The 18063-nt window shown below is 32.3% G+C and overlaps 1 protein-coding gene and 1 non-coding gene across 2 annotated transcripts; both read left to right on the top strand.

Moving 5' to 3' along the window:
• The first annotated feature begins 468 nt into the window (after window positions 1-468).
• Window positions 469-541, top strand: Trnav-aac. The gene has a single exon. It is a non-coding gene; the product is annotated as a tRNA-Val (tRNA).
• A 12136-nt stretch (window positions 542-12677) lies between these two features.
• Window positions 12678-14180, top strand: LOC119632880 (probable cytochrome P450 6a14). Its single transcript, XM_038026028.1, has 2 exons — window positions 12678-13702; window positions 13765-14180. The coding sequence occupies exons 1-2, from the start codon at window positions 12727-12729 to the stop codon at window positions 14178-14180; spliced, it is 1392 nt and encodes a 463-aa protein (XP_037881956.1). The 5' UTR covers window positions 12678-12726.
• Window positions 14181-18063: the final 3883 nt, after the last annotated feature.

Consider the following 18063-nt stretch of genomic DNA (forward strand, 5'->3'; position numbering starts at 1 on the left):
ATAACACCCGCTAAATAGAGAATACGATCTGCTGAGTGAAGTGCCCTCAATTATATGTAAAGTAAAAGTTATTCAGTAGAGAGAGTGAATACACAACTTATTCGTCTATATTTGTCTTTTTTCATCTAATACTTACATCACATAATACTCTAGGGCCGCATCAATTCAATGCTGTTTTAAATTTAACCTTTCGTTGACGTTACCCTTAGTATAAGAATAGCATAAGTATCACAAATTACTTTTCTATTACCAGTTAACTCTAATTTTTGCTTATTCTAAACTAATTTATAAATAAATATATATATACACTCATATATATATTTATATAACTTATTTATATATATATATATACATTTATATATATATTAGTGTAAAATCAAGCATTTGGAGAATTTGTCAAAAAATTCTACCCAAGTCAGAGACGTTTAATAATATATTTCTTTAAACTCTTCAGATTACCGCCAGCAAGTTTCCGTGGTGTAGTGGTTATCACATCCGCCTAACACGCGGAAGGTCCCCGGTTCGAAACCGGGCGGAAACACTGTGCCGGTTTTCTTTTTTAAGTAAATTTTTCAATTATATTTGTACATTTAGATATTTATTTATATGAAAATGTAAATTCGATGAGAATGTCAAAGAAACTCTGTCTAATCCAAATTCTTCTTACTGTTTCAACGTCGACACAGGTTATGTTGAAAATATTTAGACAATTCCCAATAAATTTTTGTTGTGTAGTGGTTATCGTGTTCGCCGAACACGCGCTGACTAACCGGTTCGAAGCCGGCTGGACGCTGCATCAAGTCCGGCTCATTATTAAGGCCTTTTTATTTTTTTGGAATTTACCATAACGGAGCTCAATTGCAAGATAATCAGATGCTATTGCAACAAGACCGACCTCAATCCGTACTCGACTCTCGACAATAAGAAACATTAAAATTCATGACAATACAAGTAAATTAAGAGATGAACTAACAGAAATAGCTAAACGGATTGAGAATCTTCAAGACAGAACTTTGGCAAAGCTGTTATAGCGTAAGTGGCGGCATGGGTTGACTTTTGCGTCTCTTACTTCACTTTAGATTTTCCGAAAAATTAATTTTTTTCTTGATCTAGTAGACGCTTGGAACCTCCTAGAATAAGGTGCAACATGTTCATTAATTGGAAAAAAATTTTTCTTTGAAAGGTCGATGTATTCTCTAAGCATTCCGAAAGCATTGCTTAAGCCATATGAGTCTTTACGAAGAAGTTACAGCTTAATGTTTTCCTGTTTCCCGTAATGTTGATTTCTAAGTCTTTTAAGTAATTGCTTACCGCTAATCGCTATCATTGCAAATTGATGCGCATTTCGAAGCATTTGCAATCAAACGTACGTTAGCGCGGCTTCACGAAAAAACCATTGAATGGTTGCGAGGCTGCGAAGGATTCGAAAGTTGTCGGTGATCGTGCGAACAGGATGAGTGTGTGTGATGAATTTTTCGATATTAATTTTATATTCGATTACGGAATTGTAAATATTCCTGCCATCTTCTCTATCATATTCTAAAACGTGCAAATAGGTTTCTGATAATTCCGACAAAAGGGACGCGGTGCTAAAATTTCCAAAGAAACCGGAAAAGAAACTGTAGAATTATAAATTTTTCTGTCATTTCCTAACAAGCAAAGTGTAAAGCGGAAGGTGTTATCTTTAAGCCACCTTGAAGCAATGCGTCTTTCCAAGAAAAGGAAGTGAGCAAGAATATATATATATATATATTTTTTCATGTGACCAATAGCTCAGGCGTTGTGCCCTACTCGTGATGGTGGTCGCAACGTCGTGAATACGTGCTGAATCAATGAGTGTTATACCTTCATCGACTAAGTACACTCATTATAACTACCAGGACGTGCTTCCAAATTGTGGATAAATATACCTAGAATACCTACAATATACGATGTGTATGACACGATGTACGATGGACATATCACGTGAATATATCGTTGCTCTATGAGGCCTTACAATACCGCATGTCAGGTGGTAGGTGATGTTAATAGATTCTAGGGATAAAACGTTGCCCTTTTTTCGGGGTTTTGTAAAAGGAAGTCATTCTATTAATTGTGAGTACGAATGGACTACCGATTCGCATCATTTTCATTTCCAAAAAAAGAAAGAAAGATCGTATCTTAAAAATGTTTGCGGCGTTTCAAGGTTATTTCAGTGCGCTTATGTGTGCGTCCGTCCGTGATACTAATTTTCAAAACTGGTTTTCAGACTTGAACGTTGTATGCATTATATCACATTATTATTGAAAATATATTTCAATTCGCGGGCAGAGAATTTGTTACTTCGAAATCGTCTGAGAAGCTCAAAATTTTACGGAATATTCGACAGGAGCTATCAAGTTCAATAGAGGAAAATACTTTGGCTTTGGTATTAAAGTAAAGGGACATGCTTTGCTTCGTTTTTTCTATATATGTAAATGTTATATATTTATCTTTTTATCCATTTATTATGTCGTATACAATACATGGAGTTGCGTTCCTCATTAAAGATAACGTCCAATAAATTGAGAGCACATTTAATTGAGTTTTCTCATATATTTTTGAATAATTTCACATATATATATATATAAAATTGATTAATGTCATCTTTCATGCATTTAGATAGCCAGCATATTGTCGCATCCATCTGAATGCAAAACATACCCCAAAGGAATTGGATTATAATCATTATATATTACAATCGATATCATCAATAGAATATAATGTATTTAAAACAAACTAGTTTATGAATGAAAAATTATGTGGGCATAAAATGTAAACGATATAGAAAATTTCAATTTAATTATATATAGGTATTTGCAAAAGTAAATACGTACAACTTATGTAAGAGCACGCAGGCATCGGAATTGTAAATCGAATGAAAAAACATTGAAAAGTGATAACACAAAAACCGATGAATGGTCTAGTCAAGCAGTTAAACTTGATAACATAACCAAAGTACTATGAACAACACGAATCGAGTACCACTTGAATTCGTTGGGGATATTATTAGCTAAACTATTGTATTTGTTGTTATTGCAATTGAAATGAACAAACAAAAACAGGACGATATATTAGCATTTAAAATTCATTTATGTTTACATTTAACAAAAACAATATCGTACGTATGTGTACGTAGCATAGAGATAGTTGCATGCATGCATGCATGCATGCATGCAGACGTGTGTTATGCGTTATAAAGGAAATGAATAGTAAACAATGCCCAAAATTCATGTACAATATATAAACATAAGCAATGAGCAATAAACGCGGGCAGTCAGTCAAGCATTTTTTTATGCATTCAAGTAACGTAACTGATGTTCGGAATTATCGTTTGGCATAAGCAAGCATAAGCTCCACAAAAAATTGGCAACTTTAATGTTAAAATGTTAAAACGTTAACTAACTATCAACATAAGAAGCATCTATTCAACCGAATAACCGACTATAACAGATACAATAACGGATATGCCATAAATGCAGGCATATGTTCCCTCATTACGATGTACGTAAGTACTCAGGCGAGTCAATGACGAGGTGACTGCATTAAAATGTCTGCAAATGATATACTTGTGCATTAAACTTATTGGAAAAGAGAGAAAGGTGAAGTGAAAAACAAAAAAAAAAAAAAGAAGTGTTTAACTTGTTCTTCTCTGTCGTATGTGTGTGTGTGTGTGTGTGCATGTATGTAAGTATAAAGAGTTGGTTGCTAACAACTGTGACCAATGGTTTTTGCAAAACATGATATTGAACATATATGACGCGTCTTTTTCTGTAATAATAATTACAAAAGTCACGAAATGTACGAAATGAATAGAATGACGTTAGATTTTATTATGCAGCAGCAACAACAAAACAACAAAGTCAACAATGTTGTAATTGCTGCAATTTCAAAATACACACATGCATGGCGCGGCATTTTCTCTGTTTTTTTTTCTTTTTTTTGTTGTTTTTTTTTCGTTAATCATAAACTCATCATTATTTCACTGGAAGAATGAAAACATATTGGCGCGAACACGCAATTGTTATATTTCAGTAAAACTCTTTATGCCGAAGAAAAAAACTTGAATTTTAAATCCTTTTTTTTATTTTTATTTTTTTATTATTATTTTTTTTTTTTTTCTTTTAATTATACTCTTTTTGTGAATTTGTAAAGCTAAACTAATTTACAAACATTTTTGCCTTTAACTATATAATTTTTCTGTTCATTTTTAATATTCCATTATATATATATATTTATATATATATATATATATATATATATATGTATATGTGTGGTGTATGTAAATTTTTTATTTTAGAAAAATTTGATTAAAACACGCTTTTGCAACCATTTACCGGTAATGTCGTCGTTGAACTGTTTTCTCCATAACATTACTTGCCATTCGTTACCTGCTATTGCCTCAGTGTTTGCGTCTACTGTATTCGTATTTAACACGAACAATATCAAAACACACTACCACTACTAATGCTACTACTATCGCTGGTGTGTTCGGTTTCCCTTAACCGAGTAAAACAAACACTAAAACACATTTTCCTTGCTTTTTTTTTTTTCTCTTTTATCCTTTGCTTTTGCCTTTTGTTATGTGTAGGACGAATCAAACAACTGTGATTTTTATTTCATATTATCATATATACACAAACATGCACCCACATTTAACATAAGCAATAGTATGAGTTTGTGTGCGCGTATATATATGTATATATCCTTTTGTGTATATATATATGTATATATATGTGTGTGTGTGTGTGTGTTTATGAAAGTATAAGAATTTTTTTTTTTTTTTTTTTGTGATTTTGCAAATACAAATCTTTTGTTCAAATCATGTTGTTACAAGATTTGCTTTTTTTCAGGTTCGCTTTATTTTATTTTTCCGACGCCACGAATGTGGGTGGTAGTTAAATGTTTATTTGATGGTTGTGGTGATTTTGTGGTGGATTTTTCATCGTTTTTTTTTTTTTTTTTGTTTTGCTTTTTATACACGCGTGTTGTAGGAGAAATATTGTTGATAGCACTAATGGGGTAATTGTCTATTTTGAGGTGAATAAGTTATTTACGAAGATTCGCAATTCGTGTTAGTTGGTAAATAAAAAATTTACGTTTCTATTTACCAACAATTAATGTATATGAATATTATAAAGAATGACTATGTTTTTATCCCTTTTGTTGATAAACTTCTACTATTCGTTGCCTTGGCAACGATTACGTTAGGTTATCATTGAACTTTTTTTGTTTTTTTTATTTTTTTGCCAATTTATTGATGATCATCTCATGTCCATGCCCAGGGGTATGATTAACATTGTTTAATATTAACAAAGACGACAGTTTTAAAAATTCTTCTTTTTTTTTTTGTCTTTTTTCCTGATGATTTTTTTGATATTCCTTAGCTTAGTAGGGATTAAACCTATTTATCTGCCTTTCGCTGCTTTATGGTATGTTAGATAAATCTATCTGTTTTATTTTAATCCTTATTGAAAAATTTGGTATTTTATAATAATTATCCGAAGAAGAGGTGGTTTATTAAATTTCCTGCCTACTAATATAAATGTAATAAGGCTGAGCGTAAAAGGTACTGTTTACTATTAGGGAAAATCTTTTATATTCAACATCCTATACATAAAAGTTATATATTATATTATATTTCATTATTATTATTACTGTTATTATTAATTCAACCAGATAATAAATTCATATTTTATTTTATAATATGTATTATTGTTTGGGACCGGATGAGTTTGTCGATCGATATGTTGCTTTTGCACTCACTTTTTGAATGGCTGCAGGAAACTTGCATTCGTTTAGCTTATAAATCGTTTTCCATCTATTGTGGCTGTATTTATATGCTGATGACGACAATTTCTGTATTGAAGTTTTAAATGGTCCTTGTTGGTGTTGATTTGATGTTTTAATTTAGCTCACGCAGCATATTGCGATCACAGCGGATCACACTCATGAGCCCTGTATAACACCATCCAGTTGCACTTCTCCAACAGGGTATTTTTAAACGTAAGCGTATCAAAAGCAAAGACGACAACCAGACGCCCGGACTGACAGACTCATGCTGATTAATAGTTCATATATTTTCTGTAATCTCTGATTTGTTTTTCAAGTATATAGTAACGAAGAAACAAAAATCAGTCTTGTCTCTCGAAGATTAAAAGGTTCTTTATGATTAATAAGATTTGCGAATAAATTTCTGAAGACATTCTTTAGTGAAGTTGACAGTTTAATGTAAGCCGAGCCCTAGCCACTACTTCTACAATATTTTAGGCAGAAAGAAACTTGATATTCTATTGTGGATAGAGTGGAAGCCGTAACTTTTAACAGATAAGAAGTCATTCGTTGAAGTCAATGTGTGGTAAGCAGTGGGCCCAATGACTGAAGAGTGTATCGATGAGAAAATCGTGTTGTAGGTCAGCGCCTCTAATGCTTCTTAGGCAAGCTATGTAGTACGGGGCCAAACGTCGTTCATCAATGTCATCATTTATTGTTCGCAAAGTTCAAAGGTAGTCTCGTTTAGTTGGAGCAACTCGTTTAGTTGGAGCTGTACGCTTATCGCCCATATTTTTCGATCTTATGCACCAATGGTTTTTCGCTTACCGGGTGTAGTGTCGCTGTCTATTTTAGATTGCCCGACACAATTCAATAAAAGCGGTACAATTTGATTTAGGTAAAAAAAAAAACGCGCTCTTGACAAATGACGTTTTGTTGACCTAGAAGGAGAGAAGAAATTTTCTACGTTGCCGCTGTAGTGGTACATCTGTCATTATGCAAAGTGTAAAGGCTGCGCTTTCAGAAAATGAAAATACGATGTGTTTCGGCATCGTGTATTATTAATTACGTTCTGTTTTGAAAGCCTTAGTGACTTTATTTCACTTATCAATTATTTGTATACAGATTTTTTAAAAAGTTTTGTTTATATGTTAGTCCTTATATGAGATGCTTTTTCTGTAAAAATGAAAGGTACTAAGTTATAGCCCATGAGGAAACTTCCTTCTACAAAAAAAGTGTGCATTTTTCATAGACAGGATTTCATCTTACCGCTTCAACAAGAAGTACCAAACCTAAATGAGTCTTGTTCATCTAAATTGAATGCATTCTTGGCATAGAGATGTCGATAATATCAAGCTTTGCGCTCTATTCAGCCACATTTTTCCATATATGTGTTTTTGAAAGGATCACGGTCGCAGATCAAATCTGATCATCATATCGCAAAATTTGGATTTGAACTCTGACTTGATTCAATCAAAATCAATGCAAACTTCAACAGAAAAATATCGGAAAGGACTAAAGGAAGTATTTTCAAGTGTTCTCCGTAAACGTACCCTTCGCAGTATCTGCTCATCCGCTTCGGGCGGCAAGCTATTACGCTCGCAATCAAGTTCTCAGGAATTCCCTTAAGTCGAGTTCTACTTTCCCGCCTTTTTTTTTTTGTAATGTTACTTATAGTTATAGTTTTGTAATGTTATGTTGTGTAGTTATGTAATCGTAATAGCTTAAGGAATTGCGAATTATTTGGTTTTTTTTTTTTTATTAAGGACCTCCTTTCGATTCTTTTGTTTTTCAGTAATCAAATACTATTTCTTGGCACATTTTTGTGGATTATATCATAGATATATAAAGAATAATTAATGAGAAGCATAAAATATCTTTAGCAATGTAAAAGTAAAGTGAATCCGGTAAATAAGTTAATCCGGTGAAAAAACTTCATTTTATTATTAAAAAAGCACACGTACCAGAATGTAATTGGTACGTATATTATAGTAGACGTATACTATAGTAGATTCTAATAATCGTTCGAAAAATTAGACAGAAAATAACAAAAGTAAAATCAAAATACGCCACAAAAAAGTGGAGAACAAAAAAAAAATAAAAAATAAAAAAAAATAGACTTTAACTTATAAACATATATATAAAATTGCGTCAATATATCAAACTCGGTACAGGTGGTTTTCCAAAGAATTTTGTGCACATACAGACACCTAAAAAAGTTACTTATATGTAGAGAAAAACTGTAACAACATAACTTGAAAGCCTATCTATATATTATGGAGACTCTTGGACACCCATCATTTACCACACATATGCATAAAAGTGATTTTAACAATGGTCCAATTAGAGCCATTTCGTGTAGATTATTCACTTGGCATTCAAGTTAAATATCAGATACGCTTCTAAGATATCGCTGTTGTACTGCAACTCACGCACACATATGATTAACTCGTTTATTCTATGGGGAAGTCAAGTTTAGAGCGAATACTGGATACCATATCTTTGAAAGCTTGTCGATGATGGTTATAACTGTATAAATGCATCAAAAGGACAATTATTTTCAGTCTCCAATAGAGAAATTTTAGATAAATACTTAAATTACTTAAATATTTCCAATTATTTAATATTATGTATATTGCCAAAGTCTCAGTCAATCAAAGGCTTGTTTATCAACTGAGATCACGACCAATTTCAGATTTGCTCTGTGACGAGCATCAATTATTGCTCAAACTGCAACGATTGCACTAGAGTAACAACTAAATCTAAAGACTTCTTGCCAGATGTGTCAGATGAAAAGACCAACGAAATATACTTTCATTTTTGATGCGTTTGTATATAGAAAAGGTTCATAGGTAAAAAAATAAAGAAAAAATAAAAAAAGGAAATCCGTATTCAAAAGCGAATAAGTGTAAGCGTTGCGTGCTAATGCAACTTCTACACAAATCATTTTTAAACGTTATTGTAATTTCCGCCATGTCTACCTACAAGCGAACCTATGAACGGTGTAAAAAACTTTTTGAAGAGTTTGCATAGGACACGTGGGTGTTAAGGCATAAAATTTTCTACGATAGTTGCTTACAAGTTATCTATGATCATAGAATGAAGAAGACCCCGGCCAAGGTACATATACTGCGGAATTATTTTTCTATTATCGTTAGAGAGATGAGTGTTGTTTTGATTGTTAGAAATTTGACACTTGGTAATTGCTTTTTTACTACGCTATTAAGGTACGTAGTGAACTTTACTTTTGAACTTTGCATTACTTGTGAATATTATTTATTAAATGAAAATTAGATTTGTTTCCATAGTGCACAGATATGTTATGTCCTTTCGTTGACGATATGCAAAATTTTGTTTTTATTCCTCTCGGCAAGGAGAAGTTTACTTTGAACGAAATGAGCGAAATTAACGACCAGACTAGAACTTTGCAAAAATGTATGTGAAATAAATATTATTATTATCAGTTCTTCTTCTTCGTGATTTTTACAAAATAGTTATATCATTGTTCACTTATTTAATTAAAATAATAGCATAATTATTTTATTGTTATTAATATACGTAACAATGGTTTCTCCTCCGCTCATTTATTATTATTATTATTATTATTTTTTTTTTTTTCTTGTTCAAAATCACTTATGCTTTGCTTTGTTTGTTTCAAGCTTTTATAATTTTTTTTGTTGTTTTTGTATTACTTTTATATATATGCATTTATAAGAAGAAATTAGGTCATAGGACCGGTTTCATCTCACGTAAATATATTATTTTCCATATTTTCATAGCGACTTTGTGAAAACGTTAAACAATTTAAATAATATTAATCTCCCTAGCATAACGATGTTAGTTAATTTTAAATGCATATGTATGTAAATTAAATAAATTAAATGAAATTATGAACTTTGACTTCTTCAAGGTTTAATCATTTTTCTACTACATACATACTGCATTGGAGTCATTAGAGTGAGAATTATCAGCTAAACATTTCCATACACGATCGTCTAGCATGCGGGACTGATTCGATGCAGACGTCAATCTTTATGTAAATACGCCTAAATATTATTTTTTACTTGTAGACAAGTAAACAAAACAAAAATATTTTACAAGAACGTTATTGCATTTTGCATATGAAGCACATTTCTTGTATATAAGTAACGGATGTTTTTAGACAAGAAAAAAAAAAGAAGAAAAACAATATAAGGCAGAAGAAGAATCAGCTTAAGCCGATTTGAATTTTATTAGAAAATACAAAATATATTTTAATTACCTAATTAAACCGGTTCAACGTGTGTTTACATGACAATGAAAATGATTATTATAGCAAGTAAAAACGTTACAATGATACAGTGCCAACTATTAAATGCCTTACACCATTTCTTTTAATTCAGTTATTCATATAACGACTTTTCAAAATAAAGTCTTACACGAGAAGTGGTTCGATCCTTGAGCCAAAACATGTCTGTGAACAAAATTTCATCAAAATATCTCAAAAATTACGAGTTGTACGTCGAACGCAAGAATACAAGGCAGAGAGATGAAAAGACGCCTAGACAAGCTTAGATCGATTCAGAAAGTGATACTGAGTCGATCGATATAATATAAGTTCGGTTAGCATCAAGTCCCTATGGGTGTTGCATATATCCGCACAAACTTAATATACTCTTGTACCACAAGCGATGGAAGGTATAAAAATATATTATCGACAACAAAGATTTTGGAATTAGTTATGATCAAAACGTTAACGTGCTTAGGAGTTTAAATAAAAAAAAAAAAAAAAAAATTCATATTCAAGTATGGGAATTAAACAAAAATTTAAAAAACATAGAACATAAAATAGATATTAAAAGTGAATTAATTTAAAAATAAAATGTAAAAGAAAAAAATAAATAAATTCCAATCAAAATTTTAGGATTGACTTATGAAAAAAGAACGCGCTTCGCAAGTCGCCGCCAAATTTTTTGTTAGGCTTCCACAACTGTCTGATAGAAGGTTGATATCGTCCAGTTTCCTAATAATTGTTGAAAATTTGGTTTTCAACGAATATTCAAAACGAATAAATGTATTGAAGAAAAGGTTTTATATTAAACTCCATTTACAAGATGAAATTGCTTATGCAAAAACAATGAAAATATTATTATTATTATTATTATTATTTTAATTTTAGACTAATGAATTGAATTCTTAGACTAAAAAAAGAGACATTGAGCACTAGCAACACAGCCGATAGCCTGTGTTGCTAGTTTGTAATGAAACAAAGGGACAATCAAAGGGTTTCGTGTGGTACGTAGCGGTGGAAAAAAACGATGTTGAAGGAGATCATAAATTGAATACATTTTCACAGTTTTCTTTGGATCTTCGTTGATATTCGTCACAAAGCATACCTCCCAGAAAAACGAACAGTTAATCAAAAAATACTACCCAGGTCTTCAATGTCGTTTGCGTGGATCTATTTGCAAAAAAAGATTCAAATTTACGGCGACACAATTCCTGGTTCTTGGCTCACGGCAATCTTCGTATTCTGTTTTGACGATTCTTCAAGATTTTAATGAAAATCAAGCTAAGCACGATTTCTAGTCGCAATATTTTCATTTCCATTCTTTTCCCGCTTACGAAAGGTGCTGTTGGGTTAGCGTTTTAAGTCAATAAAAGCTATTAAGAAGAGGTCACTGCTGACTGCTTGAAAGTTTCTATTGGTAAAATCGCTCTAGTGTGAGAACTAAAAAATCGAATAACATGAAATTTTTTCAGATATTAATGACAATTGTAAACCTTTAAGGACTAAGGCCACGGAAAACTTTTCCAAAAATCAATTTGTTTTATTGGATTAAACGATCTCTTATATAATCAAGAACGATTTAAATTGCGGGAGTAGCTAGATTTTAAATAGCAGAAGCAATTAATTTTTGAAAACATCCGTATGGCGTATGGCAAGGTCACATGAAATTTTGAATGGGTTCGTCTATTCAAAACGTCATTCAGCATGATTCAAGCAATTTTCATGTTTTCAACACGAATGTTGCTCGGTATCCTTTAAGTAACTTTCCCTAGAGAATGGCTTCGTGCTATTTTGATAAATTAGTTAGCCAAGCATTTTTTATTAGTATTATGAAAGAACATCATTTTTTCCGGTCAAAAATTTAACCGTTTCATTTAAGCATTTGCGGATCATACAGAAACTAACATTTCTACGTCGTTTTGTTGATTGACTTTTTTTTTTTTTTGATTTTATATGCTACACCACCCGTGGCGCAAAGGCGTGTTAAGCTCATGCGAATGTACGCAACCCCAGTTTTTTAACTGATCGATTTAGAACCAGATTCCAAATCCATTTAAGCTTGTCCGTCCGTATGTTTGTCCGCCCGTCTTGTTTGCTTGTCTTCAACCTCCTGGCCACAATTTTTGAGATATTTTAACGACACCATCTACACGGATGTGTTTTGCGCATCGAACATTTTATTTTGCAGAGTTGCTATATGATTAACTGTAGAGCGGGGTAAGGTATTTAATCATGGGCCACGTACTACTGCAATGGTTTTACCTGTTTTTAATTCAAGTTTGCTGCAGAGACCCTTGCGCTGAGTATGCTTCATGAGAAAGGCTGCAGTGTTGCTATTTCTTAATGTTTTCCAAAATTATTTTTTTATTAACTTGTCGCTTTCCCCAGCTATTTATTAACATTCATTCCATTCAGAAAAAGTGGAAGCCTTAAATGCGTTTTAAAATAAAAATTCCCCCTTTTTTTTGAACAATCTTATATTTTTATCGAGGCCTATTTATGCTTTTTAAAAAAGTTGCACAACCTTTTATTAAGAGAAAAAAGCAAAATTTAGCAAATATTACGAAAGATAAAAAATAAACAAATTAATTAAATAAAATGAACCAAAGATAATAAATTTTCATTATTATTTATTGATTAAAACACAAAATAGAAACGCGGTAGACATGACCTTTTTGTGGGTGCTGCTATTTACAGCCTTCTCCGGCTTGGTGGCCTATGTAAAAGTGAATTACATCTATTGGTACTTACTGGGCATAAGTCAATTTAAGACAAATTTCTTATGGGGTAATTTATGGCACTTGAAATCTTATCATCATACGGAAATTATACAAAAATTATACGATACCTATAAGACAACACAAGTGATTGCCGGCACCTATATTTTCGCGAAACCTGTAGCTGTTGTATTAAATTTGAACGTAATGCAACGCATGTTATTTGAAGACCGTGAAAAATTTCAACATCAAACTAAATGGACCGATATACCGGATCAGTTGTCGAAAATGTTAACTGCTCGCCTACTACAGGAAGCCAAGGGAAGTTCCCATTTAGCAGGAGCAATAGAAGTGAAGCTGAGAGCATCTCGCAATTTTTGCGTAAATGTAAAGGAAATCGTAAACCACTTTACCTTAGATTTACTTGGCCTGGCATTGCTAAGCGTTGATTACAAAAGTTTAACGCAATCTGATAGTGATTTCTATCAGAAATTTATGGAACATATTCAGAAGAAACCGTTCAGTGTTAAATGGCAAATATTTCGAAATGTTTATAGACGACCTTTCACCAATGACTTTAACGATATCATAAATCTCTTAATACCCCGGCTCATTACTATCATTGAACGAAGACAAAATCTAAGTCTGAAGCCTGAAGATTTTTTGAGTATTTTGTTAAATGAAAGGAACGAAGGATTTTCTAGCCAGCCGACGAAAGATATAGCCAAACAAGTAATTCACTTATTGACTTCAAGTTTTCAAGCAAGCGTTTCGATCATTAATTGCGCCTTATACGAGTTGGCTAAAAATAAACAAAAGCAAATTTTGTTAAGTCAAGAGATTAGAAAAGTTATGAGATGTAATAACTATCAATTAAGTCCAGATGTTTTAAAGGAATTAATTTATTTGAAACTAGTCATTAAGGGTAAGATACGAGTGCAATAACAAAATAATCTTTTGATAATTTTTAATCAATCATTCGAATAGAAACTCAACGCTTGTATCCACCTTTAACTTTTCTCCAACTTGAAGCTTTAGCAGATTACGCAATACCTAAAACTATAATAACTCTAGATAAAGGCAACATAATATATATACCTGTCCAGGCCGTATTACATGATCCGGAAATTTACGCTCATTCCGAACAATTTCAACCGGAACGTTTTTTTTCTTGGTTTCAACAGGGAAAGCATTCCCTATCGTTCCTTTGCGATGAAAATGATCCGCATAACGGCATTGTCTCTTCGTCTGTGCAGGCAATAGTTAGCATTGCTCTAATCGATTTACTTACTAAATATGAATTTTCTCTTTGTGATAAATCTCCGAAAAAAATCGAATTTTCAAAATATAATTTTATTAAATTCCCAACTAACGATATTTATTTAAATGTAAAGGCATTGTAGATAATTAAGAAGAGAATTTTGAAACTATTTAATAAATTTTATGTGATTATTTGAAACTAACGCTTTGCATATTTTATTGAATTTGTTGTCATCTGGCGGTTAAAATGCAAATTTTACAAACTTAAGAGCTTTACGTTAAAGGCGGTAATTGCTTAAAGAGTACTCTGCTTAGAAGCTTACGGTATATGCTAAAAGTTTGGAACGCGTTGGAAGCCTCAAGAGAACTTTTGTAAGCTTTCGTATTTTTTTATCGAAAAAAGCTTTTCTAAGGATGATGCAAGAAAAATGCTTTTCAAGGACAACTAATTATAGCAAGAAGCTGAAGTAAACAGTCTACGATTTTCTGAATAAGTGAAAATTATTACGTCCGTCATCGGGAATGGAATTGTATTATTTATATATTAGATTTTTTTTATTCCCTTTATAACACTCAGTTGCCAGTGTTTTTGGATATTATTACGATTGTTGTGTGCTATAGTAAATAAATAAAAGTGTTTTTATATTTAATTTCATAAGCAGCTGTTTTCCTAAGAAAAAATATTAAATTATTTAGGAAAAGAATAATTTTGGAGAGAGTTTTCATATTTGTTTCTCCTTTTATGCTTTCGTTGATTTGTCTCTGGTCTAATGGCATATTCTTTATATGTGAGATGATGAAAGGAGATAGAAACCCCATAGGCATTATTAGTTGATTACCACAAATTTGAAAATGCCGCAATATTTCCACAATCATGTTCACTAGAGAAGAAAACTATAAGTTATAATTTTGTCGATTTGGCGAACATATCTATTTCGACAATATACCCACCTGGTGAAATGGGAATTGCCGATACTGATAGCTGGCAGTGAGCTGGCTCTGAGGCTAAGAGGATGAAAACCAGTTCACATTCGAAGTAGAGGGCATCTAAGAATGTTAAGATGAAAGTAGTGCGGTCCAGTTAACGTCTTCAAGTTGATATTCTCATGTTTTCTCTAAACATACAATCCTTCCTCGTCTTTATAGAACTCATCAAACTGTACTGCTTTATAACGTTATTTGGCATTGACTTCATATTAGCTAATGGACACAAAAGTAGGAAAAGCAAAACAGAAAGAAGAAAAGGAAAAGACATTTATACCTGATGTTGCTTTGATCTTCGACGTAAATGTTTACGAGAACCCCTTTAAAACTTCAGCAAAGTGAAATGGTCATGATTTGCTCACAAAATTCCAGGTAAAAAATTCAAATAGACTTGTAAGACTAATATAACGGATGCTATAACATATAATGACCCAAAATGTGTTGCTACGAGGACGTTCAACTCGCTTGTATTACACACTCGCTTTGAGGAGAATGTAACTAATTTTTATATGTAATTAGGACTGCCAGCTTGCTTATAAGCAAGTATAAAGGATTAAAATTAAAATTAAATAAAATAAGCAATCAACAAAAATTAAAACGAATTTGTAGGGAGTCATGACTAGCTTTTGCTACAACAAGAAACGTCTTAAATGAATTATTATTAATAAGTTGTTAGTGTTCTTGTATTTCACATCGTCTGTGCATGATTCAACAGAAAACGTATATTGCCTACGAAAGTATGAAATCATGAAATATTTGAAATCGTATTTTTGCCCATCATTCCTAAAACAGAAATGCATACACGCTATAACCATCACGAGTACATTCCATCTTGTTAAGGTGTACATGCATGTTTGTAATTGTGAGCGCATTTTTCAACAACTGCAATTGCGATGATTTATGTGATTTTTGATCTTCAGCTTGAGATATTAATAATAAAACATTCAAGATTAAATAAAAGGATTTTATTAAAATATTAAAAGAATTCATTTGTAGCTTTTTTTTTATTTCGCGCTTATATTTACGAAGCGATTCTACTGTTTCTGTTTTATATATAGATGCAATATATATATTATTTTATATAGTATACAATATTTCATATCATTTCATTAATTCGATACTTAGCTACAATTTACTTAACAATAGCTATTGTAGACTAGACTATTATAGTATATACTTATGTATATATATAACAAATTATATACTTATGTATACTTACGAATAGACTATAATGCCAGTTATCAAGTACTACAAACACTATGAATATGTAAGAATATAAACCTAACTTAGCTTACGATAAAGAAAATAAAGAAAGTATTATAGAGAACATTGAAACAAATTCTAACATTAAGAAGCTTGACATAACGTGCAATAATTCACTTAATAATAAAAAATTACTACATAGTTGACCATTGACGAAAATGCTAGGCATGGCGACATTAACGAAGACTATGTAAAAAGGAAGGCTGGATTTTAAACGACATATCCGATAAAGAGAATAAGTGGTATGTATCATTTATTCATGGGGCTAGCAAGCTCGCGATGATATCTACATAAATAAAACTTAACCAGAAGATATTACCTAAAGATCCTTCAAGCAACATTCAAGTTAATGTCAGTCAAAAGCTTTAGGGATTCAATTTCGCCATTCAGTAATTTGGTCGCAATAGTTACGTTTCAGATGCACCCATGTTGCAAATAGTCTACGCCCGAATTGCGATTCGGATCTCAGCCAAGTGCTCGCAAGGCGTATAACACGAACTGTTCTTAGAACGGGCAACATGCTCTTCGCTTATTCTCATTACGTGGCTTAAAGCTCAACCAGCAACCAAAGATGGCACCATGATCTCGAAAAAGATGATACATTATTCAAGCGGTGCTGATGAATGCTGGCTCGTGTGTGTAGAGAGGTCTCCACACTCAAAGTCTTTTTTCGATTTATTCCGTTCAAGCAACATAAAGTTCACATACTAAGTACATTTAAGCTAGATTGCCGGGCGGAGGTACGTTCAAACATGTTAAACAGTGAAAATAAGTTGATGTCATCAGCCTGCGTGAGACCGCTTGAATGTTATATGATTGATGCTGAGTCATTAAGTTGTATAGTAAAAAGGAAAAATCAAAATAGCTCGCTTGAGTAGCTTCCAGACTTGGATGAAACAATTTAAAGTCTTTGCCTTAAATGCGAAGGGAGCCAATTGAGGAAAAAACGACGGGTGGTCGGTCAAATAATTTTTTGCAATTAGCAGATAATATTAAGTTAAATTAAATTAAATTATTCTTTATCTTTTTTTAGGCCGGCTGTCTTAAGGTGAGTCGGAAATGCTTAACATTATTCTACACATACGCTGAATAAGCTCATTGGTTATACTCGCTTTTAAATTTCTGAATCTCATCATCTCAAACGAAGGCGTGGAAATCGCAACACACTTTTTTTTTAGTGTACCGGCGAAAACGCAGCCCATGGGGTTCGTTCTTTTTTCAGCTCACGTTTCATGCAAAATATATGTAATGATTTGTAAGACTTCTCTCAATTTAACTAAATACATTGTCAGTATTAGCTGAAGAATGCAAGCTAATAATACATACGTGCCATAGCTTATCATACCTACTCCGCTTTTGCAAGCGTTAAAGCACCCGTAACAGACAGAGAGATATAGAATATCAGGCGAGCAGTTAGGGATATAGAGAAATGGGCGGACGAAACCATGAATATGTCATTAGATCGACGAAGAGGACTTTCTATTGCGTAACATCGGGCACACAAGCGCATTGCAGAGCTCCATATTAGATAGTAAATATAAAGAAATAAAAAGAAAAAAAACCATTAGAAATTAAAATTCTCGGTGTGAACATAACGCTCTGATGCTTGTATAACGTTCGTCAGCGATTATTGACAAGCGCATATTGAAATGTACAATGCGATTCTTAAGGTTCGTTTCTCCTTTCATCTTCCGCAAGTGTTTTTATGGTAAATTTCTCCCATTAGTTAACGACTAATGCGACTGTGGTATCTTAATTTTTGTTCTTTTTTCTTTTACA

The sequence above is a fragment of the Glossina fuscipes genome, unplaced genomic scaffold, assembly GCF_014805625.2.
Source record: "Glossina fuscipes isolate IAEA_lab_2018 unplaced genomic scaffold, Yale_Gfus_2 2, whole genome shotgun sequence".
Classification (NCBI taxonomy): domain Eukaryota; kingdom Metazoa; phylum Arthropoda; class Insecta; order Diptera; family Glossinidae; genus Glossina; species Glossina fuscipes.